General features: G+C 41.0%; 1 protein-coding gene across 2 annotated transcripts in view; it reads left to right on the top strand.

Annotated features, from left to right (window-relative positions):
• The first annotated feature begins 559 nt into the window (after positions 1-559).
• Fam83b (family with sequence similarity 83 member B) overlaps positions 560-26,507 on the top strand; it is a 75,345-nt gene continuing 49,397 nt past the window's right edge. The window contains exons 1-2 of one of the 2 annotated variants that reach the window (XM_055596639.1): positions 560-597; positions 17,191-17,694. In XM_055596639.1, coding sequence (XP_055452614.1) covers positions 17,251-17,694 — 444 coding nt within the window. In that variant the 5' untranslated portion in view covers positions 560-597; positions 17,191-17,250. Of the gene's footprint in view, positions 598-16,559; positions 16,592-17,190; positions 17,695-26,507 lie in introns of those variants that run through there. The other variant, XM_055596631.1, reaches the window with a different exon arrangement.

Here is a 26,507-nt window from a genome sequence, read left to right as displayed (position 1 = left end):
CCCCAGTAATCCGGACAGACGAAAATCCATACCCAAACCGATGTTTTGTTTTGTTTTTTTTAAATCCTTCTTTCTTTTAAAGCTTAGTCCACCTCTGTGTCTGTGTCTTTTCCAAACCCTCCAGGGGTCTGCACTGCTAGCTGCGGGCTGCGGGCTGCGGGCCTGAGAGACCCAAGTCCCTCTCCAAGCCTGGGCCTCCAGGGTGAATTCCGGAGTCCAAAAGCCAGGCGGAAAGCACCCTCGTCCTTCTCAAAGGTCCACCTTCTTCCCAGGTGCGCTTGGCCTTTTCCGGGTCCTTGCTCGCAACGCGCAGGTGTCCGGACTTGCTCTAGCTTCCCAGCCCGGCGGGCGAGGAGGAAAAGAAAGAGTGCTGTGTGCTTGGTTGGGATTCTGAGTTCGTTCAGACGGGGCGCTGGGGCGCGCGGGCCGCGCCGTGGGGAGAACCGGTACCTGTTGCAACTCGCCGCCCCCTGGTGACACGCTCGGCACCGCCCGGGAGGTGCGGCCAGCTCCCGCCCGCGCAGGTGCGTCTCCCTCCTCCCAGCTTCCTGGGCGCCACCTTCGCAGCGGCGGCGGCGGCGGCGGCGGCGGCGGCGGGTGAGTGGAGCGCGGGGTCCCGGAGCTTCCTGCCCAGCGCGGGGCCGCTCCCGGGCTCTTCCATGGACGCGAGGAGAGGGAGTTGGAAAGTTTGGAAAGTGAGGTGCCTTGTATGGGAGGTGCGGTGTGGAGATCAGGCACCGCCCACAGGGATCGCTTGATGGATTTCCTGCTGCTGAGAAGGACCCTTGGAGAGGACTGAGAAGGGAGTGGGTCTGGGCAGAAGGAGGGACGAGGAGGACAGGGGTACCAGGAAAGAAACCCAGAGCTAAGCTGCAGAGAGCCCAGGGGCCAAGCAGAAGTTGAAGAGAAAGAGTTTTTCAATGATTTACTTTCTGTCTGCTGGATGGTGCTTTTATGATTCCAGTTTGGGTCAGTGACCTCACTGAGCTCCTTGGGTGATTCTGATACTTTGGAAATCTGCTCCTTCGAAGGTTGTGACCTTAAGAGGAGAGTGTGGCTACTGGAGTTGGCTTCTGGAAGGGGTATTGGAGACCTGAGGCCTGTTCCGTCTGATAGGTTTCCTGTGATTGAGGGAGTGGAAAGTGCATGTTTCTTGCTGGAACTGTGAGTATGTAAAAAGACAATAGAGCTTTTTAGGACAGAGACAGGGAGGTTATGGGAACGCAGGTGTCGTGTTGGCTATGGTTACTGTGATAAGGTTATAGATTGCAAGTTCTCTTAGAGGTGGAGACAAAATAACTGTGTATCAAGAGACAAGAACACTGACAAGAAGACATGCACGTTGCAAGCAGTTGAAGCAAAAAAAATCATACTTTCCCACAGCCCATTTTCAGACTCAGCCTACTAAAATCATCCCAGGTTACTGGCAGGCACCGCCCTTCTTTTCCTTTCTCATCCCAACAAGCCCAAGAGCCCAAGGACATCTGACTGATGCTGAATCAGTGCTGACAGGCAACAGGGAAAGGACACAGGTGATGAGAGGCAGAGAAAGCGCCCTGTAGTTTTCCAAAGTAAAGAATGAGGGTGATTGAGAGGTGGGGCAGAGATCTGTCTGTCTTCTCCTGGCTCCCAGTGTTAGTTCCAAGCATGGTAGCTGTCCCCACAGCATCAAATTGCTAATTCCACCTCTTTGCTTTTGGAGCTAGGACTTTAGGGGTGTATACTTCTATTAAGCGTGCTTGGTGCAGCCTGCAGAGCTTGCCTGGGGGAATGGGTGGATCACCTTTTTAAGCCTGGCAGGTGGAGACTGCAGCTGCTCAGAATTTATTGTGGGAAGTAGCTAGGTTGAACAGTTGGTGAAAGGGATTGCATAGATACAGAGACACACCACACCCCTGGTGCTGACTCAGTGATGTCTTTGCGATTGTGCTCTTGAGTTTATTTCATAACTGACAAATTCTTGGGGTGGAATAATTATATATTTCTGTTTGTCCCTTCCTGAGGTCGCATCCCTTATAGTTTATGGTGAAAGCTTGTTCATTGAGAATATTTCTTTTAAAATGTATTTCATTTCATTGGGTGCTTTTTTTGTGTGTTACAAAGTGTATGGAGGGGAGAGGACAACTCTGAGAAGCTAGTTCCCTTTCATTGTGGGATCCTGAGTTTACCCAGGTAGTCAGACTTGTACTGCAAGGCTTTCACTGGCTAAGACATCTCATGGCCCTTATTAGTATTTTCTCAAGCTGTCTCACCCTGTGTCCCTCCCCGACTTACACCCCACTCATTATACTAAATCATAACAAGCTCATAAGATGTTGCATTGTTTTACACTGACCCACAGAAAACAGTGGGTGAACCTGTGGTCCCAGGGAAGCCTTGCTCTTCACAAGTATAAAGCCTGTTGAAGGACCCCTTTCAAAGAGGGCCACTTAGTTTGACTGATTATTTGCAAAGCGACAAGTTATCCTTGTCTAGCTAGTTGGGTAAGTGTGCTTACTTACCCCTTTGCTTCTTGTAAGATGTTACTGTCTACAAATCATATCTGTTAAATAGCCTGTCATTGTCAAGTGTGAAATGCACCTTTGTTCACATAAGTGAGCGTCTGTGAGTTGTGTTTTAGAGCTTTGTTGATTAACTTATTACTTGCAGGTAAGAATATATCCCCCTTTAAAACATTTTTAAACAGAAAGCAAGGCTTAAGGATGCTGTGCATAAAGTTTTGTACAAATATCACTTAAGCCATGTTGAAATGAAAAATCAATATTTTTCTGAGAAAATGCATTAGGGTCTTCAGAGGTAATGCCCCTCTTCATGAGAAGGTGGCCTGGTCTCTGCTTTGAAGCATCCCAGCCCCCATGAGTAGGGTACTGTAGTAGGGAGAGGGTTCTGCCAGTCATTGTCAGGCTACTTTCTGTGTCCTCCTGAGACAGGAGCTGGGGCAATGGGGACTCCAGTGGCAAAAGTATGTGTGGAGGTAGACGGACAAGTTGGGAAGGTGTTATATTAAGGAATCCCAAAGGATAACATACATAAAGGAACACAAAATGGGGTTTGGGGAGGAAAAGGACTTTTCAGTGTCTGGGATTCTGTGGAAGGTGAATAGAGGTTAAATGTGTGTGTGTGTGTGTGTGTGTGTGTGTGTGTGTGTGTGTGTGTTGCATGTTGCATGTTCATGTAGAGGACAGAGGTAAATGTCAGGTATGTCCACTTCCCACCCTTTTTTTTTTCCAGAAAAAGTTTCTCACTTAAGCTGAAGCTCACAAATTGTGCTAGACTATCTGGCCAGTAAATTCTGAGGAGCTAATCTTCCTGCATAAGGGTAAAAGCTACCACACCTGTTTTTCACTTTGGTGCTGGGAATCCCAACCCAGGTCCTCACCCTTGCTTGGTGGCAGGTACTTTACGGTAATCACTGAGCAAACTTCTTATCACCAGGTCGAAAGACACCAACAGAAGCATAGACATGTCTATGCTGGGGAATTCTTTAATTACATGATCATGGATGATTTGAGGAAAAGTTTCCTCTGGGGACATCTAATTATTGTGTGATTTTTAAATATTGTTTTATTGTCTCATTGCCCTTAGGAGAGGCATAAGATATTCCCCGGGGCACATGATATTTATCACTTGAGCTGTATACCCTTTAATTTTTAGACTGCTCATCCCTGAAAGAGAAGTAGAAATGAATGATTAGCTTCCTTTGAGCACAGGCATAGCATCAAGTGTAGTCTTTGTCCTGGCAGGGGTCTACTTTAATAGGTACATGTTACCGTGATGATGATATCAAATGGATACTATTTGTGCTGTTCACACTATCTATTCCTTTAAAATATTCCCAATTGTATTCCAACTGTTCTGTTCCCCCTGGGAAGATGAAACAAGACACTATTCACAGATATCAAGGCTCCCTGTTGACGAGCCTAAGAGTGATGTTAAGTACACACAAATGCATGCTTCAGGTCCCTGTGGAAATTGCATGGATTCGTTAATCATTTGTCAAACTGAACATTAGCAGATTGGGGTTAGTTGCAGTTTTGGATAAGGCACTTAATTCTACTGACTTTCAGGTTTGGTTTTTCCATGGTTGTGCAATATTTGTACCATGGGATCACTCCTTTACCCCACTCTGCTCTGAAATTCTCTGTGATCTTTTCTCTCTGTGAGCGCTCTAAACTACTGTGAACAATCTCCCCCGACGAATCACTGGGAAGCTCCTGATTTCTTCTCTCCTTTTCATATTTTCATCTCAGAAGGTTTAGCTCTTTTTAAAATAAGGCTGCTTCTGTGATGGTATAAGGGAATGTTCAGAGCACCCAAAAGTGGCCTCCTCCTCCCCAGTGGCTGTGCTAGAATCACTCACCACGGGTTTTTTTGCCAGGGCTGTCACTTATATGCACACACAAGCAATGGCGGATTTAATTTTTAACAGCACCATGCTCTGCTTAGTCACTCCAAGTGGGTTCTTCTGACTCATTTAGCAGCTGTTTCTTGATGTTTTGAAAGAACTGTGTTTTCCTCAAATAAATATAATTTCTGATTTGCTTGCTAGAGAGATGTGTAGCATAGCTAAGTCAATGTGTTCCCTGTGGTTTCCTCTCCGTTGCTACTCTTCCCTTCCCGCTTTCTGCTTCTACAGTTCAAACAAGCAAACAAACAAACAAAAACCCTCTTGTTTTTTCTAACTTCTCTTGTTTCTTCTTGTTCTGTCTCCTTTCCCATATTTTTTGTATTTCATTATTTTTACCTACCCTGTTATTTTTTTCCTCTTTACTCCATCATGGCACCTATTTATTTATTTCTACATTTCCTTTTTTTATGCCTGCCTACCATCTCTATCAGAAAAGTTTTACTTTAACAAACAATAGGTTTCAAAAAAAAAATCTATAACATTTGTACAGAAGTCAAACGCAAAGCAAATTTTACAAAGGGAAATCAGTCACCTTGATTTACATCAGTTCTACTGTGAATATTGGATCTTCCAACAGCTTGACGTTACATTCTCTGTGTGGTGGAGTCCCTCTCATTCAGCATGTTAAATCTTGTGTGTCAAAGAGCTGCAATATGAAATGCAAGCGAAGAAATGAGGGAAACCTTTCCAAGGTCAAGTGGTACAACGTGAGACTCCGAAATGGATGACCAGAGTCTCTGAGCATCCTAATTCAGTTTGTGCTGCAGATACATGACCTTGTGAAATCAGAACTTTGAACAGCAAAAGAGAAAACAAACAAACAATAAAAAAGCAAGACTTTAAATATTTGCATTAAAATGTATGCGTGTAGGCAAATTTTTCAAAGCAAACAGCAAGAAGCCAGAACTGAAAAACTGTGACAATGCTGTCTCCTCCGTCCCTGTCAGTCTGACCTGGGTTATAAGAACAGATGACAGTGAGACAGAAGCATCGAGTGGGGATGGTTTAGATTTGTGACAGGAGTCTCTGAACAGGAGCTTTGTTTCAGCATCACATCATGGTCTCTCAAGGTAGCTCTGTCCTCAGGAACCCATGGGCCTATACATCCAAACCCAGCACCAGTTTACACACTTAAAGACTGTATTTTATTAGCACACACTTCTGTGTGTACGAGCAGACTGTAAACAAGTAAAAGAAACAAGTAAGGTTATTGGGAAAACAAGTCAGAAGTAGAGGAGGCTAGTTTTCAGATTTCCATTGAGAATTTCTGGGAAGAAAAAGAAAATGAAAACCACTTGATTTTTTGTTTGTTTGTTTGTTTGTTTGTTTTTGTTTTTTTTTGCTTTGTTTTGTTTTGTTTCAATTATGGCACAGCTGCCTCAGTGAGCCTGAATCAAACTGAGTCCTGAGGGCAGTGGCTAGCAGGGAGCAGTAGCCTCTGGGTGATATCCCTGTTACATGCGTGACTGTTCTCTCATATCTCTCAAGTCTTTCTGCGGGAGACATAATATTAACATCTACACTTTTCTTGACTTTTTAGTTACACAAATTTGTCTCCACTGACGTAATTTCAAGCTTCTTTTTAAGAGCCTGAGATTGGTCTAGAGAAATGGCTCAGCAGGCAAGAGCACTAGCTGATCTTCCAGAGGACCAGGCTTCAGTTTTTAGCACCTGCATGGTGGTTCACAATTGTCTGTAACTCCAGTTCCAGGAGATCCTCTTCTGGGCTCTGCAGGCAGCAATCACACACGCTGCACAGACAGACATGCATGCAGAACGCCCATACATGTAACATAATTAAATTAAAATACAATAAAACAGAGCCTGCAGTTGTTTTGTATGACCCTGCACATTTGACATGTAATTTGTTGACTTTCACTTTTTCATAGATGTGATGCATTGCTTCTGTTCAAATTCTTTTAAATGCATTTTGGGAGTCTTGTTAGAGCATATACTTGCTATGCCTCCCTATATCATTTGTCTGTAAGTGCCAACATGTCCCTAAAACAACATTTTCTTAAGTAGATTCAAAAGTTGGGAAAATAGTGCTTATGACACGTGTCAAGCATTTTAAAAGCAAAGGCCACTTCTTGCCTCTGGTGTTTTTGTCTAAACATGTAAGTTTATTAAGGTTCTGGCATTTAGGGAATTATAGAGGGTTTTATAAACAAGGAAGAGAGCCAACGGAAAACAACATGGGAGACACAAGACTTACTCCTTACTTTTCCTGTATAACTGCACACCGAATAAAATTGAAAGTTGTTATGCAAGAGAACAGTCCTTATCTAAGACAGCATTGCCAGCTCACCAATAGTTTAGCACACACCCCTCAGAGGCTCTTAGAGAGCTCCGTCCTGGTGAGCCAGTGCATGTGACAGCCACTTCATGCAGCAAATACTACGTATTAAATAAAGTGAGCTGATGAGCCTAAGCACAGGGTAAGCCTGGGTCCCCTTTAAAATGAGTAGTCTAGGAGAGCTCTCTCAGGAGGTTAGTAGCGGTCACTAAGAAAGCAGTGGAAACCATTCCAAGCCCATGGAACAGCTAGTACCATAGTGATTAACTGGGAGGGTAAGTAGAAAGAAGGTATCTTTGTTGCATGTCCAGGGAAGTGTCCAAGGCCAATGGACACAATGGCAGGGAAGCTCAGCAGAGCAGACAGCAGCGGTCTGGGGTTATAACTCTGGGTGGGGTTGTCCTGGGTGAGCAATGAGATGAGGGAAACAGAGGAAACTGAAGTCCCTTCTTCCAAACAGTGGCAACTAGGAAACAGGCACTTCTGCTGATGAACTCAGAAGGAATTCTTAACCTTTCCCAGATCCTAGCGTTAAGATATGAGTCAGTGGCTTTCGGGGACCTTTGACACTCTAGTTTATCACTATTTAAAAACCAGTTCTCCACACGTGCAGTGTCTTCAAGAAAAAGACATCCTTCTTCATCATCCTGTTCTCACTTTTGCCTGTTTTCATTTTAGAGAAAAAAAAAAAAAAACTTGACTAGGTTTTAGTCTCTGCATTAACTATCCTCTTTAAAAAAGACTGCTTCAAGCTGAGGGTTGTGCTGGTGTGTGAGTGTAAGCATAAGTATTTAGAAGGCAGCTCAACAACAGAGCAGTTGGTTATCTCTAAAGTGGTGCCATTATTGCACCCCTGGGCATATTTTGCCCACTGGGTAAGTACCGTAGCATTTGTACTATACACCTAGGAAAGATCCCAGATTATTTTTCTGTACCCCCCCCCCACCAGAATCTTTGGCACCATGAAAACTAGCCAGTAGGGGTATCCAAATCTGTTCCTTCTTAATATCTCTGTGTCCTATAACCAAAGTGTGGGGTGTCAAAATAGAATCCAATATAGTTTCTTCTTAATGGTACACCAAACTTCATGACTGTAATTAATTTTAATCCTCAGTCTTCCCATTGAGATAAGTTTTTGTAGAAACAAAACCCCTGCAAGCAACAAGAAGAAAAGAAAAAACAAAAACAAAACGAGTCGTACTCACAGTTCATTGGTATCACTACTTGTATTGAAAACACAGTTTAGAGCCATTGTCATGATTAACTTAAATGCACAAAAGCTGTTTGCAGAGTGACTTTAATGTAATTAGGAAGTGAAAATACAGGTTCTCCAGAGAATTCTCAAAAGGATAAGTGATGTCCCTGTTATGCAGAGAAGGTTCCATTGATGCTAATACTGGCCCTTTGAGTCCACTCTACTGATTCACAGCTGCTCAGTGTTATTTCACTTTTTTTTTAGAAGTCCTGTGCTTTGTATTAGCACAACACCCCCATTTAATGCAGACAGATGTGTGCTTGAATCTTAGAGAAGTTCTGCATGGATGGTTTGATTTTTAAGTTAGGCTGCACTATTTTCTAATGTGTCATACTTGGATTACTAAGGCAGTGGCTCATTGTTATTGTTATTATTATTAATCATTACCCAAGTATTTAACAGTCAGTAGTGAACATTAGGAATTTTGCTAGACAGACATAATTGTTGCCCTCATAAAGCACATGAAGAGGACAGTTGGTATATTGACCTGGGCAGGGAGCACCATGGCAGCTCTGTAAAGGGAGCTGCTTGTTAAGTCCCCCCAAAAATGCGTCCTATTCTGTTCTGTTACTTCTTTCCTTCCCTTCCTGCCTTTCTCTCTGCTTCTTTCTCTTGTTTTGTTGCTTCCTTCCTTCCTCCCTCCCTTTCATCTTCCCTCTTTCTCTCCCTCTCTCCTTTCCCCCCTCCTTCCCTCCCCCTCTTCTTCCCTCCTTCCCTCCCTGTCTTCCTTCCTTTCATTCCTTTGGGTTGATATATCACAGTAGCTTTACGCTCTGGATGCTCTATACTGTTTGCATTGCTGTGTAAGTTAAGGATTATTAAACAGTTTTATATGTAGCATTCTGAATCACAGATTGCCAAGTTAAGTGCATGAATTATCAAGGTGGCTAAAGTTAAAAATAACTTCTAAGGCACTTCTTTTAAATTTTATTTTTTTATCCATTGCAAAATAGTTATAGTAATCAATAAACTTATTCAGTTAATAAAATGTGGGAAGAGGTTTCAAAAATTAAAATCTTCTGCAGTTACTACTTACAAAAAACCACCTCCATGAGCAGCCTGTGCAGCTATAAGTCTGTGAAATTAGAACACAGAAGATTAGAAGCAGGAGGAGCCAGAGTTCAAGACCAGGGTCTGCACAGGAGCAGTTTCTAGATCACTAGGTCACCCTGGGCTACTTGATTTTAGGTTGCAGCTAGGAGCTAGGCAGAGCATATCTCCTTCCGCCTTACAGGCACCATCAGGCACCTTGCCAAGGTTGTCTTTCAGCCCTTGGCAGGCTCCCAGGACAAAGGTACTCTGGGAAGGAATGCTAAATCCTACAGACAAGGTAGCTTTATCTTCCCTTCTCCAGCAGCCTTTCCTCACTGCTGATTGTGGGATCTCGCTCCTACGGGGAAAGGTACACAGTCCATTTGAGTTCATAAAGCAAACTCCTGACTCTTGGAGAATGAGAGGTCCCTGGGAACTTAGAGGCCTCAGATCTCAAAGGGCTAAGTCTCATCCTTAGACTGGCCAGTGGACACACCTTCCTCTGTGCCTCCCAGACAAACTATATTCCTTACACACTTACGCACAGTTCGACACACTCTCCACTCTTCTTTTCTGGATGGTCTCAGAAATTCTCCTTCTTTCTTTATACCCTGCCTCTCTGGCATTAAATAGTCTTGTTGTTAAGTAAGGATCAAATAAGGGTCACCCTTCTTGCTCATTGCTCTCTACAATATGTGAGACTCCACCCCCCAAAAAATCCACTTTATTCATTTTGTTTATTCATTTTGTTTTTAGAAAACTTTTCTTCAGTTATAATTTTTTTTTATACTATGCAGACCTTTTGTTTTCTAGGATTAGTACCATACTGGGTGTTTCTGAGTGTTATTAAAAGACATACACACAGCTTCTGACCTTCCTGCTTTGTTTTTACATTTGGAGGCTATCATGTTTAGTTAATGTCCATATGCCAACAACCAAACCAGAAGTGAAACTTGCACTTCCTCCTTGGGAAGTGATAACTTGCTAGGGTCAGACAGTCTCCACAGCCTGCCCTTCCAGCTCCCCTTTCTCCTCTTTCCCTGTGTCCTACCCTGTGTCTCTCTTCCATTTGGCTGTCCCTAAGTTGCATCCTCCTTAGGAGGCGTTGACTTGCAAGGGACAGACAAGCCCCAGGGCCTGCAAGCTTCCCTTTCCCCTCTTTCCCTGTATCTTGCCCTGTGTCTGTCTTCCATTTGGCTGTTCCTAAATTGCATCCTTTTGGCAAGGTGTTGACTTACTAAGGACAGACAGGCCCCAGGGCCTGCAAGATTCCCTCTCCCCTGTTTCCCTGTATCTTGCCCTGTGTGTCTCTTCCATTTAGCTGATTCTAAGTTGCATCCTTTGTGATAAGCCAGTGTGAAAGTTTTCAAGTTGATTTAAAAATACTAATGAAAATCCAAAAGTCCCAGAATATACTGAACAATCTTGAAAGAGAGAAAACAAAAACTAAAACAAAAACAAAAAAAACACTGAGAACTTTTATTATTTGACTTTAAGCTACAGTATCCAAACACTGACATATGAATCAATCAAAACATCCATGAAAGAGAAACAAACAAACACCCGGAGAAGGTCTTTTCTTCACTATGAGATTTTCAGTTGACAGTTAAACATTCCAGGGTTTTGGAGACTCTAATGGGGAACATGTCTTTTCAAGAAATATTCTTGGAACAAATGAATATGCACATGAAAAACAAATGCACTCTTACACTATATACAGAAGTTAATTCAAGGTGAACCGTAGACCTAAAATGTAGGTGCTAAGGCTGTCATCTTCTTAGAGAAAGACATAAAATCACATTCTGTGTATTACTGCGATTTCCTTGCCTTTTGATCCACTTTCCTTGTCCTTGATGCCCTTTAGTTCACAAGGATGCCGGAATGGCTCATGTTATGAACCAGACTTAAATTAGATGGGCAACTAATATTTAGTTCTCTACATTGTACTGAAATATGTAGAACAGGTCTTGTAAAAAAAATCCAATGCTTATAAAATTCAGGGGACAACGTTAATCCACTAAATCATCACTTGGATTCTTCTGGTTGTAAATAGTCTGTGTAAATAATCTGTAAAACGTTGGAGGAAGTAATGACCCCTGGGTGAAATGTTTAAGATCTTAGAAGCAGATGGCCTGGAATTTTATCTGAGGTCATGGGGTTTCGAGGCTGTTGGTCTAGATTACAGGTGTGCTGTGGCCGGAACCTTTACAACACCTGAGAAGGGAACAGCTAAAGAAGGTATAACCTATCATGGAGCACAAATGCACAGCCCAACAGACAACAGGGAGGATCCAGATCCTACCACAAAGCCAGGCTTGGGGAGCACTCTAGCTGGCCAGTCAGCAACAGTCCTGAGTTCTCACCTAGCATGAGTCACCATGGTACCTACCAGGTATAGAAAAAATAGAAAAAGAAAGGCCTTGGTGAGGAAAAAAAAGTGGAAGGTGCCCGTTATATTTTGATATAGATATATTTTCCATTTAAAAATATTCACTGTACAAAATGATGAGTTTTACTATAGTATTTTGCTTTCTTTGTGCGTGTGTGCATGTGTGTAAGCGCAAGTACACATACGTATGTGTTTGTATGTGTGCATGCGTGTATCTTTCTTCATAGAAGATCCACCACTATTAATATTACTATTATTGTTATTATTATTATTGACAAGATCTCTCATCTGCAATTATCCACAAGAGCTAGAATGGCTTTCTGGGGGTCCTGGTGGCCTGCCAGTCTTTGTTTTCCGGGTGCTGAGACCAAAAGCATAAGCACGGGCTGTCTTGCCTAGCACTTTTGAGCACTGATTTTAAGCCTGAACTCCAGCTGAAGAATCCCCATCCCTGCCATTTTGATTTATTATTACATGAAATAATTCATTAGGTTATTGCCTAACAACGTTAAACAATATTTCGTGGCAGGAAAAAAAGTTGAGGAGTTGCACCTCATGAATCTTTATGGTAACATTTTTAGGTAAAAACTGTTAAATTTACCCATTTCCCTGGTGAGCACCTTGAGTCTTGGAGCTCTTACATCACTGAACCTGAGGTCTCAGCAGAAGTCAGACCAAAGCCACGCAACCCACTATACCAGGTGTATTTTCTAATTTGAGCCTTAGAATAATTCTAATTCTTTATTTCATGTAATTGACCTCAAGCGTTCTTATTTTCAACTAGTGTACATTCAATAATGAGCCACACAGCTTGTACGGTTCTGTAATTGTGTAACTTTGGGGTGTTAGTTCTCATCTCTGGATTGACTTTAGCTGACTCTGACACTGTTTTATTGTTCTTTTTGGGGGGCATGTGGGGACATGAGTCATGCAAATGCTCTATTACTGGATTAAACCCCACCCACAACTCACTACTGTTAATCTTTATTCTTTTGCTATGTTAGCACTATTGTTTTTTTGAGTGTTTTTCTGGCATTTAGGTCCTAATGTTGCATCTCTGTGTTTGTGTTTATCCACCCAAATGGCTGCTCCTCTTAGTAAGGGCAGACCAACAGGGGAGCATAGCACAACAGTAGATGGCATCAGGACGACCATGTTCCGTTCATTGCAGCTGGTGCAGTACTGAAAGGCTGGTGGACAGAAACTCAGGAATAGTTTAGGGATTGCTAAAAGGTTGGTTTACCTTACTTTCCTTCTAAACTTAGTGTGGACAAATCCTGGATAATTGCTCATCTGATATAAACTCTCTATACCACCAGGTTAATATTAATAATTAATTACTTTATAGGAATTCCTCAGTGTGGACTTCCAAATAATGCTTATGTTTTAATGTTACCAGTATTTACTGGAGATCTCCTCCTCCCTGAAATTACTATATTAGATCAGGCATGGCCAATGTATTGAATAACAACAAATATAAATAAACCCTGAAATTATATTATAATTGATATGAAAGCAATATTGCCATCCCCATCTTTTAATTTAAGAAGTTAAGAAAATTAAAAAAAAATTAGATATTGAGCAACTGGACTTTGATTTGAGGTTAATAAAGTGAACCTAATGTGTTCTGGTTTGGCCACTCCATGACCTCAAGAAGATAAGGAACTCTGCTCACTGGGCTGTTTGTACCAGCTGCTGTGGCAGAGTGGGGTCTACTTATGGTGGTCCTTGTACTGCCTAATGCATGCTTTTGAGCCATTTCACCATAGGTGTAATTATGAAGCCACTCTAAAGTCAGAATGACATTGGATATTAGAAGTAGATATTACTTACACTTGACAGCTTTTTCTAATAAGTTTGTAATTTAATTGTACCATCTTGACGGTATTATCATTCGAATGTTTTTAGTAATCAAATTTGAAGAGAAACATCCTTATACATAAAAATTTTAAAGTTAGAAGGAATCTGAAGGTTTTTTTTTAAATTTTCTGTTTTAAAATATACTTTATTGATTCAAAGAATGCTGGTGGTTTTGACCTAACAGAAAGATGGTCCCATATGAGTTTTCATTCAAACAAAATTTTTGCACTGAATTATACAGTATCAGGAACTATGTTTTGCCTATTGATATAAACTTTATCTGCCTATACTAAGAAAACATTATCCAGTGTTATATTGAGAATATGTTCAAACTTACAAAGTTTTCAAAAATACTCAAAATAACCATTGTCATTAAGTGGCCACAGGCATAAATACCAATAGATTTATGTATTTATATATTAAATCCAAATAAATTTTAACAAGAGTGATTCTAAATAAAGCTAAATTGTCTTGGGACTGATTGGTTTATTTTCAGGGCTCATTCAATACCATAAGTGTATGATTCCATCCACCATTGTATTCCTTACAGATACGTCGCATTTTAAAACGGGCTTCCTGGAGTTGTGATGAAGTTTGTAGATTAGTTTTGAACTTACTTATATATGAGACAGGTCAGCGTGTTCAAGATTAAAAAGCACATGTGTTTATGGCCTTTCCCCTTTAGGGATGGTTCTAACTTGAATTTACCTTCATGACATCTGCGCAATGAAGAGCCCGTGGGGCGCACTCTGTTTCCACGCTTTCTCACGATGTCTTCCTTGATTAGCTGCACGGCATTTACTTAGCATTTCCCCTTCTAACTCCAAGTCACACTATCTTGTTTTCTTCCTAAGCTTCCATTTGCATGGAAATTTTAAGGTGTTCCATTTTATAGTTTGCAGATCTTCGTGTGTTTGACAGCACCTTGGAGCTCTAAGATGGAAGTGCACACTGCTGCCATTTCTCCCCTTTCTGTATATGTGTCTCCATAAGAATTCTTACAGCATGTTCCTGCTCATTTAGACATCTCTGCTTTTCCTGACCCATATTTTCTCGATCCGTACTACCTACTTGAAAACCACTCCCCCCCAGACTGTACACACTTCTTCACTTAGTATGGCCGTGTTAATCAAAATGTTCCAGGCACCACAAGTAGAGTTCCGTTTCCCATTAGAGCTGGCAAGATCTTAGAGAAAAGGTGAGGGAGAAAGGGAGTGTGTGGAAGGAGCGGCTGTGACCAGAGCCGCAACCCACTTTTATGGTAAAGAGTTTAATTACATGTGATCTAAACTTATCTCCACCCTTATCATCAACTCAGTCTCTAAAGAAACTCTACTTTTCGGGGAGGAGGTCTAGACAGGGTTTCTCTGTAGCTCTTGCTGTTCTGGATCTCACTCTATAGACCAGGCTGGCCTCCAACTCAGAAAGTCACCTGCCTTTGCCTCTAGAGTGCTGGGATTAAAAGTGTGGGCCACCACTGCCCTGGCAGGAGAAACTCTTCTCTTGATAGTGTTCCAGAGCCCTAATCACTGTTGGCTGGATCATCTCTTAAAGGTCCTAACAATTTTTTTTTTTTTTTACTGTCATATTAGGGACTAGACTTTCAATACATGAAACTTTCAGGAAGAAAAACATATCCAAACCACAGAGCATGTATGAAGCGAACAATGTGGTAACTTTTCAACTTCTCAGCGTTGGCAATTTGTACCATGTCGTTCCTTGTTGTGAGTATCCATTCTGTGCCTTGAGGTACACATAGAAGGATCTTGATCTCTCTTCCCACTAGATGCCAGTAGCATCCCTTCCTGCAAGTAGTTGCACTTAAAAACTCTTCTATATATTGTTTACTGGTGTAAGTCTCTGTTAAATAGTGAACCTGAGTAAAATCTGATCAGGAAAAAAATAGAGATATACAGTAATTGAGAAATTTATTAACATTTGCTACATATTCCTGGACCATAGCAATAGATCAAGACAGGTTTAATTTAGTTATAAAGGAAGCATGTTTTATATCTCCATGTTATAGCCCCATTCTAATAGTTGGCCTATGATGGTTCCTAGCTCTACCCTCATGGGAGGAATAAGTGGACACTGATCCATTATAATAGCATCTGATGTAAGAGACTTCCTTTAGAGTTTAGATGCTGGCACAAAGCAATAATCCAGTGATAATTCTGGCGTTCTAGGCTTGGGTTAAGTCATTACTCAAGTAATAGCGACTCTAGGAAGCAGATATGAGCATGTCTTATTTTCATTCCTCACTCCAGCCCGAAGCCGAAGGCTGAAGGTTATACCCCGGGCTTGGCACAAGCTGCTGACCTGTTCTCCAACACTTGCTTCTTTGAGACAGAGTGTCACTGTGCTGCCTAATTTGACCTCCGATGCATGCCATCAGTCATGTCCTGAGCTCTAGAAATATAGACCTACACAAGCCTGGCTAATCTCTTTTGGTGGTAGTGGTGGGCTTTTTGTTTTTTTGGTTTTGGTTTTGGTTTTGGTTTTGGTCTGTGATTAACCTGTACACTTGCTAGGCAGAGTGTCTTTGAACAGATCTGAGCCAAGGTTAGGGGGGACAAGATCAGCTCCAGTAAAATGACAATGAGCTCTGTACCGCCCACCCCCATCCCCAACAGTGAAAGCCTGATCTGATTCTTGCTCATCAACAGATGCTATTGTCTGTGCTCTCACAACTTCTCTGTGTGCTGGGCAGAGTGAACCATGAGCAAGTGTTGTGAGGAATGGTAATGGTTTCCAGGCTCGCCCCTCACAGATTGAATCTGGATTGGAGCGGGAGGAAGACTGAGCACATCAGTTAAGTGCAGAATGTTAAAGTAGGTCAGAACCACTGACAGAACTGCTTTGGTCAAATCAGCTTTGTAGTTCTCGTAACCCAGGACAAAGCTGTGTTGTGAGCCCTACCATGGACATCAGGACTTCAAACCAGTATAGACACCCCTGACCTGACTGAATTGAAGCCCGGTGTGTCTTTCAGTGGAGCAGGGAGCAAGGAGTCAGCCATGGTGCCTCCAGCTATGGAAGGACAGGAAGTCTGACCTCCACACCTGGCTCAGGCTTATCTGCTCAGCTTAGTCTCTTACTCCTAAAATAAGCCTGTTTTCCTGAATATCAGAGTTTTTCCTCCCTGATTCCTGAGTACCCTCTTCATTTCTTGTTCTTTTGCCTGTGTTTTTGGCTTTGTCTGGTATGAAAGTATTTTCTGCAGAATGAGTTTTTTTTTTTTTTTTTTTCTTGTAGCCCTACCTTCAGCTGAAGAAGCATTCTTCAGCATTCAGGGCTGACCGTAGCTCATCTATTATGTACCAATCTCTACTTGCTTTTATTCTTAAACCAGTGAGTATGACATGATTAATTAATAGGCATGAATACTTATTAATTTGGCCCTTTGTAATACATGGCTATGGCTTTGTTTGGAATAATCATTCATAGTTTTGTATGTATGTCTTTCTTTCCACTTTTACTAAATAGTAAACTCCGGAAAGATACATATTTTGTGCTTTTTATATTTCATCTGGCATATTAACGTATTTGTATTAATGCATAGCCAGGCTTTAATCCTATTTCAGTACTATTTTAATGTCAAAACAGAAGTGGCTTGTAGGGATTCGTGCCTCATAAGCACACCCGGTTCTGAGGTTTAAATAGAGTAGATGTTCTGTATCACCAGAGAAGATAAGTTCATCATGTCACAGGAGACACTCTAATTTGGAACGCCTTGAGTTTGTAAGGGAAATGCATTTAAATGACCACGATAGATATTCAACCGCGCATCTATTAACGTCATTTTGGATATGACGTGTGTCAGCTTGCCTCGATAGCCACTCAACCAGTAGTAGCTAGTGTAAATACTATCAAAGGTGATACATGGTGCATATCACAAACATCTGCACGTAGACTTCTAGTTGACCTTCCTTTTCTTATCACACCCCCAGGTACCTCTTGTCCCTGCACAGATGAACATTTGAAAGCGCCCTCGTCCAGCGCCCGCGAGCATGGAGACCTCCTCGCTGCTCTCCTCACTAAATGATGAGTGCAGGTCTGACAATTACATCGAGCCTCACTACAAGGAGTGGTACCGCGTGGCGGTGGATGCTCTCATCGAACACGGGCTGGAAGCCTACCAAGAGTTCCTCGTCAAGGAGCGAGTGTCAGACTTTCTAGCCGAGGAGGAAATTAACTACATTTTGAAAAATGTCCAGAAGTTCTCACAAAATACGGAACGTGGTTCCGATAATTCCTGTGACGACGGCTCGTCATCAGGGACGTACTGGCCCATGCAGTCCGATGTGGAGGCTCCGAATCTTGATTTAGGCTGGCCCTATGTGATGCCCGGACTCCTAGGGAGCACCCACATAGACCTCCTCTTTCACCCACCGAGAGCACAGCTACTCACCATCAAGGAAACCGTTCGGAAGATGATAAAGGACGCAAGAAAGGTAGTAGTATTATCTATTTTGAAATGAAAAATACGATATGTGGGCAAGGGCAGTTTTTGGTGTGTGACGGAAACTTACGCTATTTTAAACATCTCAGGGGGTGGATCGTTTCTGTTATTTTCAGAACATATGCACATAGGCATTTATAGGAATCTTCTCATTTTTTAAGGTGTGTGTGTGTGTGTGTGTGTGTGTGTATGTGTGTGTGTGTGTGTGCATGCTAATGCGCACATGTATGTGGGTCCAAAGAAAGTGACAAATCCCCCGGAATTAGAGTTACAGGCGATTGTGAGCTTCTCAGCATGGGAACTAGGACCTGAGCTTGGGTCCTCTGGAAGAGCAGCAGCAAGTGTTCTTAACTGTTCATCCACCTCTCCAGCCCCTACACTCACCATCTCTTAAGTGTACCTGAGGCAGTATCAGTAGACCCCCACTGAAGAACCAGAATGGATCCAAGAAACTTTCTGCCCTTAGAGATGGGTACGTGGACTGGAATAAGATGATTTTCGACCTATTCAGATGTTTAAAGGACTTCAAGTTTTCTTAGTCTTTGAAAAAAAAATATATATATATAGTGGCAAGTCTCTGCTTTCTGTAGAACTACAAACAAACTCTTGCTGGCAGGATGGTCCATATTATGGTTATGTAAACTGGAGTTCTACTTGGAGTTTTTCCTGAATTATATGTTAATAATGTAAAACATTACGACAGTTTTTTCCAAGCAAAGTTCTGAAGCATTTAGCATTTTGAGGCCTTGTACTCTCCATCAAGTTCTTATATTGCTTTATAAATCTTATAAAACTTACTGTAGAGTTCACTTTAAACTGTAAACATATCCTTTTAATCAAAAATTATTAAGAGTTTCTTGTGTCTTTCATCTGTTTGTTTAAATGTGATGATAATCATGGAAGATGTTTTCAAGACTAACATGTCTGTAATGTCATGATTCAAGAGAGAGAGAGAGAGATTTAGCAGGATCTTGAGCCATCTTTGGGGCCATCCTTGTCTGTATAGTGAATTCTAGGCCAGAAAGAGTTAGTAAACTGACTCAAAGTTTAAAAAAAGGGAAAAAATAGACAAAAATATGATTTTTATTTATAAAGTATTTATTAGGATCCAGCCTATCTAACAGAGAATTTTAGGACAGAAAGGGGCTGAGGAAAAAATTGTCATTTATTTTTCTTGTCAACATGACACAAAGGTGCTTGAAAAATACAGCTTTATGAAGTGTAAGAAATATAAGGACCTCAGAGTCCTCAGTGACATTACAGTGTGCAAGACAGACAGCTAAACACCTAAAAGTCACACGAGGGAGACACAGTGTTCTTCCGCTAGTGTTGGGTATAGGCTTTGCGACTAAGGCAGGCCCCTCCCCAGTGAATTCAGATAACCTTACGTTTCAGAGGCGCTGACCCCACTAGTCGTATTTTGTTGACAAAAAAAAAAAAAGTTTATCTGTTTAAATTACTAAACACTAGCTATCAAATGAGAATGTAATAGTGGACCAGGATTTTAGTGAATGAATTAAAACTGCCAGTCAGATTTTCTGAACTGGTATGTTTTAAAAACCATCCTTTCTTTTGTGCAAGGAACAAATGATATGATTACATTTAATAAATCAAAAGAGAATCGACAAAGCATAATAACAAGTGCCACTTACTAATTTTGGCTAATTTCTACCAGGGGACATAACATTGTTAAAGGAAAATGGGAGTGAGTCAGAGTAGGCAGCTACACATTGGCCTGCCTCCCCAGAGCTGTGGGGGACCATAAGCATAATGCAGTGAGGGAGGTCAGGTTTTTGGCCAGCTTCCCTCTCCACCCCCTGCCACCACAGAAACTGAGCTCCCGCCCTTTTAACATATTATCCTTCCTCATGTAACACTGTGTGGGTAATGAGCCTCTGAAATAATATCTCTCTCTGGAAGCTCCACTTGAATTGGGACTTCCAGAGGAACTGAAGGTCTCTATTATAAAACAAGGTAATATTCTGCTTCTTGTCTGTGTAATCAAAATGGCATAAAAATTAAAAAGCAGTTCAGCATATTTATATACAGGCTGAGTTAAAGAGAATTATTTGATCTTGCAAAATGCATCTATTGCAGTTGAGCGTAACTCACGGGAGATAATGTTTCAGGAGACAAAATGTTCTCATCTCTCCTTACACGCAGCGACTATCGAGGTCTTTTTGGCCGCATGCTTAAGGGTTGCTGCATCTGGGGAACTGTATCTCAAGGATTTTAAAGTTTCTTTGGAGATCACTCCATTTATTTAAAGATTCTAAAAAGACCCAATCCTCTGCCAGATTTTGTAGTATCTCATTTTTTTTTTTTTTTTAGTGTGTTTCACCCTATAACTAGCCAGGGTCCTGTTAAAAGTTTCCACATAAGAGCAAATATTAGTCAGATACAGCATCACATACATGTAACCCCCAAATTCCGGACACTGAGGCAAGAGTACTGCGAGCTTGAGACCAGCCTGGGCTCTATAAGTGGGATACTGTGTCAAAAGACCAAGTTAATCAACGTTTAATGAGAAAGAAAAACATTATAGAAGCTGGCACATGGATTTTTAAATATGAATTGTGGTCTTCATGCCTGTCAGCTGAACAAAAGAAGATCATGTCCTGTTCTTATCCTTTAGAGTCCATGGGAGCCTGCTAATCAATGATAAACTTTATGGTTTGGATTTTTTTCAGAGGATTAATTTTCTTTATTAGTAACTCGGTATATTGTCATAATGCTGCATGACCTTTCATCATGATGCTGTTGAATAACATAGATTTAAGTGAGTAGAAACAACTTTCTTGCTTCAGGGCTTCTCAGGAGAGTCTCCTGGTAATCAGGCTTGAAAAGTTTTATAGAAATGCAATGCTAAATAAATAAGGCTGGGATAAGGGACAGCGGAGCCAGGGTGTGGTCCCAAAGTAAGTTAAACCCCGGTTTACTAACCCGTTAGCAACTCCGCTAAGACACTTTGGAAACTAAGTGCCTTGTTACGCAGACATCTTACATTGAGGAAGAGAGTATAAATCCTGCCTGCTGCAGTGGCCAGACAGCTGAGGTCTCTAGGGGACACCAAGCTCCTCTTCCCATTTTTGGACAAAGGGATGACACTGCCACTCTATCTTGTCTGTCTTTACTCAGAATAAACGCATGCCTGTGTGTGTACGTGTGTGTGTGTGTGATGTATTTACACATACCTTTCATGTTAACTTTACTTTTACAGTTGTTTTGTGTTTGGGATTGAGGCCAGGGTCTCATGTGCACTGAGCATACACCATCTGCCCTTGCACTGTTGATCCCAGTTCCTCAGCGCTTTTGAATGTTACAATTAAGCTTTTCTTTCTAGATTATTATGCCTTATATGAACCACTTTGCTTTTTCTAACTAGAATATTGCTTTATAGCATTTAATTATCTGTTTTAAAAATGTTACACATATCATTTTCAATTTGAAGCTGTTGTTTAGAAGTTGTTTTGTGATCCCTCCCCTTTATTTCATATCTTTGCTTATTTTGTTCTCTTCTGAATCGCCGCTTTGGAAAAGCCAAATGTAGCTGCTCTCATGTATGCTCTCTAAAGTCAGAAATCTCAACTTCCTAAACTCCTTTCTATGCTGCTCTGTGCTGTTGCCATAGTGGCATTTAGATTGGCTTCATATACTCTGATAGTGTCTAGCATGACTTTTCCCAGGCAATTATTAACATCTCAAGAGGAGTTCACAAGATTACATATGCATATATTCTAATTACCATAAGCTCCTCTTATGAAACACTCCTGCTGATTACTGTAGTCTATTTCCTAGTTATTTGGTGGTACCTATTCAGGGAGCTGTTCTGTCTGATCCTATTGGATCTATGTGTATTCAGAATGCTGTTCACATCTCTGCTCCCTTCTGTGCTCACATAGCTTATTTGGTGAGATGGCAATCTTGCTCCTAGGCATATGGAATCAGGAAGACTCATGAGCCAGAGTGTGGTTTGAGTTAGGGTGGAGTCCTTTCTGCAGTGCCATATCCCTGAGGTTCAGGTCCCAGCTCCACCCGGAGTCACTGTTCCTAGGAGTGTTTGTTTGACATTGTTAGTTGTTAGTGATACAGACTGTCACCCATCCGTGGCCCCACAAATGCCAAGTGGAAGGGGAGCAGATGATGGGTGCTTTTTCTTCCTGGAAATCAGCTGATTGTATAAAATCAGTGCTAAATTAGATATTTGGTGACCAGGAACCTACACTAACTAGTTCTAACACTGGACCAGTATTGTCCCTTTTCCAGATCAGTATCTTCACTTATTTTTTTTTAACCGCACAACTAGCTTTATTAGACTGGTTTTATACAAGGAATAGTTTCTCTGTCTGCCTAAAATACAAGGCACATTCATCCAGATCACTCTAAAACATGCTGTAGCAAAGTCTCTGTTTAAGATAAATTTTACGACTTTTCTCTCTTAGGGCAAAGAAAGGTTTTCCTTTACACATTTCCTGAATGAGTTTTCATGCAATAACTATACAACCTTCTCTCTTCCCTTGTTTTGTAAAGAATATGCATTTTTTTGGTGCAATTTTTTTTTAAAGTCCAGTATCTCTTTCTAAACCTCTGACAGTTCTCACCAATTCCAGATTATTATAATGTGCTCTTCTCCTGGCTGAGTTAGCATCTGGTGTGAGGGAGCGTCATTGTGTCAAAGCGTTACTCCCCTTTGCGTCACTTTGCAAACATGTCTTGACTAGCCAAGAGACACTTAAGTATTCGTCAGCACCTTCATTACATAGGATCATCTCTCTCCCAATGACTTAAGTCTTCGTAAATAATTTCCTCTCTGACCTCTGTTCTGACTCTCACTGTGAACACTTTCATTGAATTTCACTCAAAATTAGTTCCTTCTGGAAGTATATCTTTGCTTCATCAGATTTAATGACATCACTTCTCAGTGACATTAAATTGAGCATCTTTTCCTTGGATGAAGTCCATTCTATGGTAGTGCATATTTATGTTTGAGAATATATGTGAGAGAAAAAGAGTAAGGAAGGGAGAGATGTGAAAAAAACTGAGAAGGAAAGAGAGGAGAGGGATGGAGATAGAGTGAGGGAGATTAAAGAAAGAAGGAAGGGAGGGAGGGAGGGAAGAAGGAGGAGTAGGAAGGGAAGGGAAGAATGGGAGAGGGTAGAGAAAGAGGAGACATTGTTAAAATAATGCTGACTCTGATGGACACGTGAGGCTGTGGTATGTTAGAGCCCTTGATAGCTTCCACAGTTTCGGGGTTCAGTTTCTTACATCCAAAACAAGTGAGTTTCTGTCCTGACATCAACCATTTGACTACTGATTGGTCTCTATGGGAAACCTTTTTATGCTAATATCCTGGTGTTTTACTGAAAGATAAGGTGGACTGTAGCGTTTTTTCAGTCATCCACCCACTTGCTTCTTCCACAACCACTAACCCTGATAGTGAGTTTGTTACTTTAGTTTCTTAAGGGAGGGGCCACCTGGAAAACTTTGAGACTTGCCATGGGGTGGTTTTGTGTTTCATTGATTGACTGAATAGACTTAATGGGCAGAGGTTGCCACCAGCTTTTTAGTGGCTCTAATATGAATAATACAATGTTGGAAAAGGGGCATCTGGGGAGGGTATACAAGGTCAGGCTCTTGGGTTTTCCTTAAATCCCACATTCACTTGCCTTTACTTGTACTTGATATTATAAATATTTCTTCTTAGGTTGTTTCGTTATTATTATTATTTTTGTTATTGGTGTTTTTTGTGGAAAGGGCATGGAGACGGCCACCATCCACAATCCAGGAGATGCTTATAAGGACTGTCTCCTGACATGAAGCTTTCTATATATTTAGAATCACATATGGTGCCAAGAATTCCTCACCAACTTAGGCTTTTGCATCAGTGATTTGTCATTTGTCCTTTCAAAATGAGAACAGACTTTAGCCAACCTCAGTGTTTAGTAAGACAGCATTTTACTGGAAATATCAGCTGGGATCATTTGAGAGAGGACTATTGCTAATGTGTTTGAAGCTTGCGTACACCACACTGGCCATAGAGCAACATAATGGCTCACAAATACCTAAAAGGTTCAAACTGGTAAGATACTGATTCAACATGAGAACAATTAAATAAAGCCTAGTTCATTTAATTAAGATCACTCTTTATGCTCATCATATGTGTAAAGGTATTTCCATTTGTGGGAAACTGTGAGGGTGTGAAGAAATAATGATTTCTCTGGATCTGAAAGGAAACAAAACCTTCTTTACTACATCTTCAAAAATGTATCTAAGGTTCTAGACGAAAACTTACTGCTTTTAAGATAATTCTCTGGAAGCCACATTCATTATGGGCCTATGGTCTGTGTGTAGAAAGTTTCTATTGCCTTAGCTCTGTGATAGGTCTGTGGCAAAACCTAGACTCTTAACTTACATTGTTATTTACAATATATTTAGACTTCTTAAAGGCAACAGAGTACATCATCAGGGTCTCCCAAAATTAGTGCTTTTTCCTAACAAATTCTTAGCTGCTTTTAGGTTGAGAGATACAGTTCAGTGATAGAACAACTGCTTAGCTCCATCCACATCTGCAAAATTGCCTTCCTCCAAAAGTATGCTTTAACGACAGTGGGACTGTCGTATGCTTTATGGAAACAAAATTTGGGATATATATGAAAATAATTGTTATATGGGACCCTCCCTGCTGATTACACACTGAAATCACCAGTAATTTAACTTTGATGCTTCATTAGAGAAATTCTAAAGATCATTCTTGAAATTACTTTTCAACATATTTTCACTGAAAACTGGCAATTTATAGATTCGAGTGCAGCTAAGGGGGAAGTACTTACTTGCCAAACATGTTTTAAGACTCTGGATCCAACTAACACCAAAACAAACAAACTAACTAACTTAGAAAGAAAAAGCCCTTTACAAAGAATGTTTACAGTTATCTGTACAGGTAATAGCAAATATAGGGGATCCTTTTCCTTGCTGATATTAATGCTCTGTTCTGTGAATACTAGTGGACCTTAACACTGCACTGCTCAGGACTGCCTGTGAGCTATCTTACCACAGAAGGTGTTTCGAAGAACACTTTGCTTTAATCAGTTATTGGTGTTAGGTTATTAATATGTCCTGTTTGATAAACTATGCTCTGAGAAACAGTTCATGTGGGGATTACACCTGACTTGACAGTCATTGTCCAAGGTTTCAAGGGACTATTACTGACTATGGGACAAAAATTAGTTCTATGTATTCTGGCATCTCTGAAGGAAAGTGCCTCTTGTTTTGTTATTTATTTATATTTGCTCGCTTTCCATTTTGCCATAGTCTTAAAATAAAGCCAGACCCTTAGTTACTCATTGATTGTGTAATATATGATAACTTCTTGGAATGATAAACAGTAGTTGTCATTATAAAATAGTGTCATAAAAAATACTAAGTTTTCAAAGGCCCAAGTAGCAACTGCATTTTATTTATTTATTTATTTATTTATTTATTTATTTATTTATTTATTTATTTATGTTTGGTTTTTACAAGACAAGACTTCTCTGTGTAGCCATGGATATCTTGGAACTCACTCTGTAGACCAGGCTGGCCTTGAACTCAGAAATCTGCCTTTCCCACTTGAGTGCTGGGATTAAAAGTGTGGGCCACCTTTCCTGCCTGTACCTATATTTTATAGGACCAGATTTTAGCAACTTTACAAAGTTAGATACTTTCATGAAGGTAACAATGAAAATAAATAATTAGATAAGAAAAAATAAATAAATAGTAAGGACAAAGAGGAAGGAACAGGTGGCTTTCCACCAGGGAATGAAAGGACATTGACAAAGCAGAGATAACATGTCCTGATTATAGGCATGCCCAATTAAAATGCTATAAATATGATAAGCTACAGTCCTTGTATTCACTGAGGCCTCTTATCAAAGGTAAATTTTCAGACTGGGTGTGGTAGTACATGCCTGTAGTGGGAAGCAGAGGTAGCCCCGTCTCGTTGGAGTTCCAAAGCAGTGAAGGCTACACAAATAGACACTACCACCCCAAACCACCGTCACCAACAGCAACAAAACGAAAGGAACAACATCAAAAATAACTGTTGACTTTCTTGATAAGACACTGGGCATTGCTCTGATTTGCCTGCCAGTCTCCTCAGTGAGATGGCACGATGCAAGGGTGCAAGGGAGCCTCGATGGCACCATGAGTGTGCCACATGACATTCCTACTGCAGGATGTTGCTATTCCACCGTTTGTCATATGCCTCTATGTCAGTTATTGGGGTCTTTCCAGTAGTCACTCCAAATGGTTTATAAACACTTGAGCTTTGACCATCAGGCCTAGAAATGACATTTTCTGAAAATTCAGAGTAGGAAATCTATGATATATTTTATATACATAATCTCAGTGCTCTGGAGCCTGAGTCAAAAATACTGATGGGAACTCAAGGATCTTTTGGTGTACATGGTGAATACCAGGTCATCCAGCCCTACACAGTAAAACCTTAGTCTCAAACATAAAAAAAAAAAAATGAAAACTATAGAGGAATTTTAATCCAGCAACATGGCTACTCTAGCTGGAATATAGACATACCTTTAGTCCCAGGAGACGAAGGCAAGAAGATATCTTCTGAGTTCAAGGCCAGCCTAGTATAGAACACATTTCAGGTAAAGAGAAGTTTAAATTCAGGTGTGGGGTGGTACACACTTTTAATCCCAGCACTAGTAGACAGAAGCATGCAGACCTCTGAGTTCTGTTCAGGCAGTTGGATTGAGTCCATTGATTTTGTGGCAATTCTTTTAATGGAATTCAGAAGCAGTTTTACCA

Source organism: Psammomys obesus, unplaced genomic scaffold (genome assembly GCF_907164565.1).
Source record: "Psammomys obesus unplaced genomic scaffold, mPsaObe1.curated_primary_1811, whole genome shotgun sequence".
NCBI classification, from domain to species: domain Eukaryota; kingdom Metazoa; phylum Chordata; class Mammalia; order Rodentia; family Muridae; genus Psammomys; species Psammomys obesus.
Note: the sequence above shows the minus strand (reverse complement) of the source record. Positions and strands in the feature narration are given on the sequence as shown.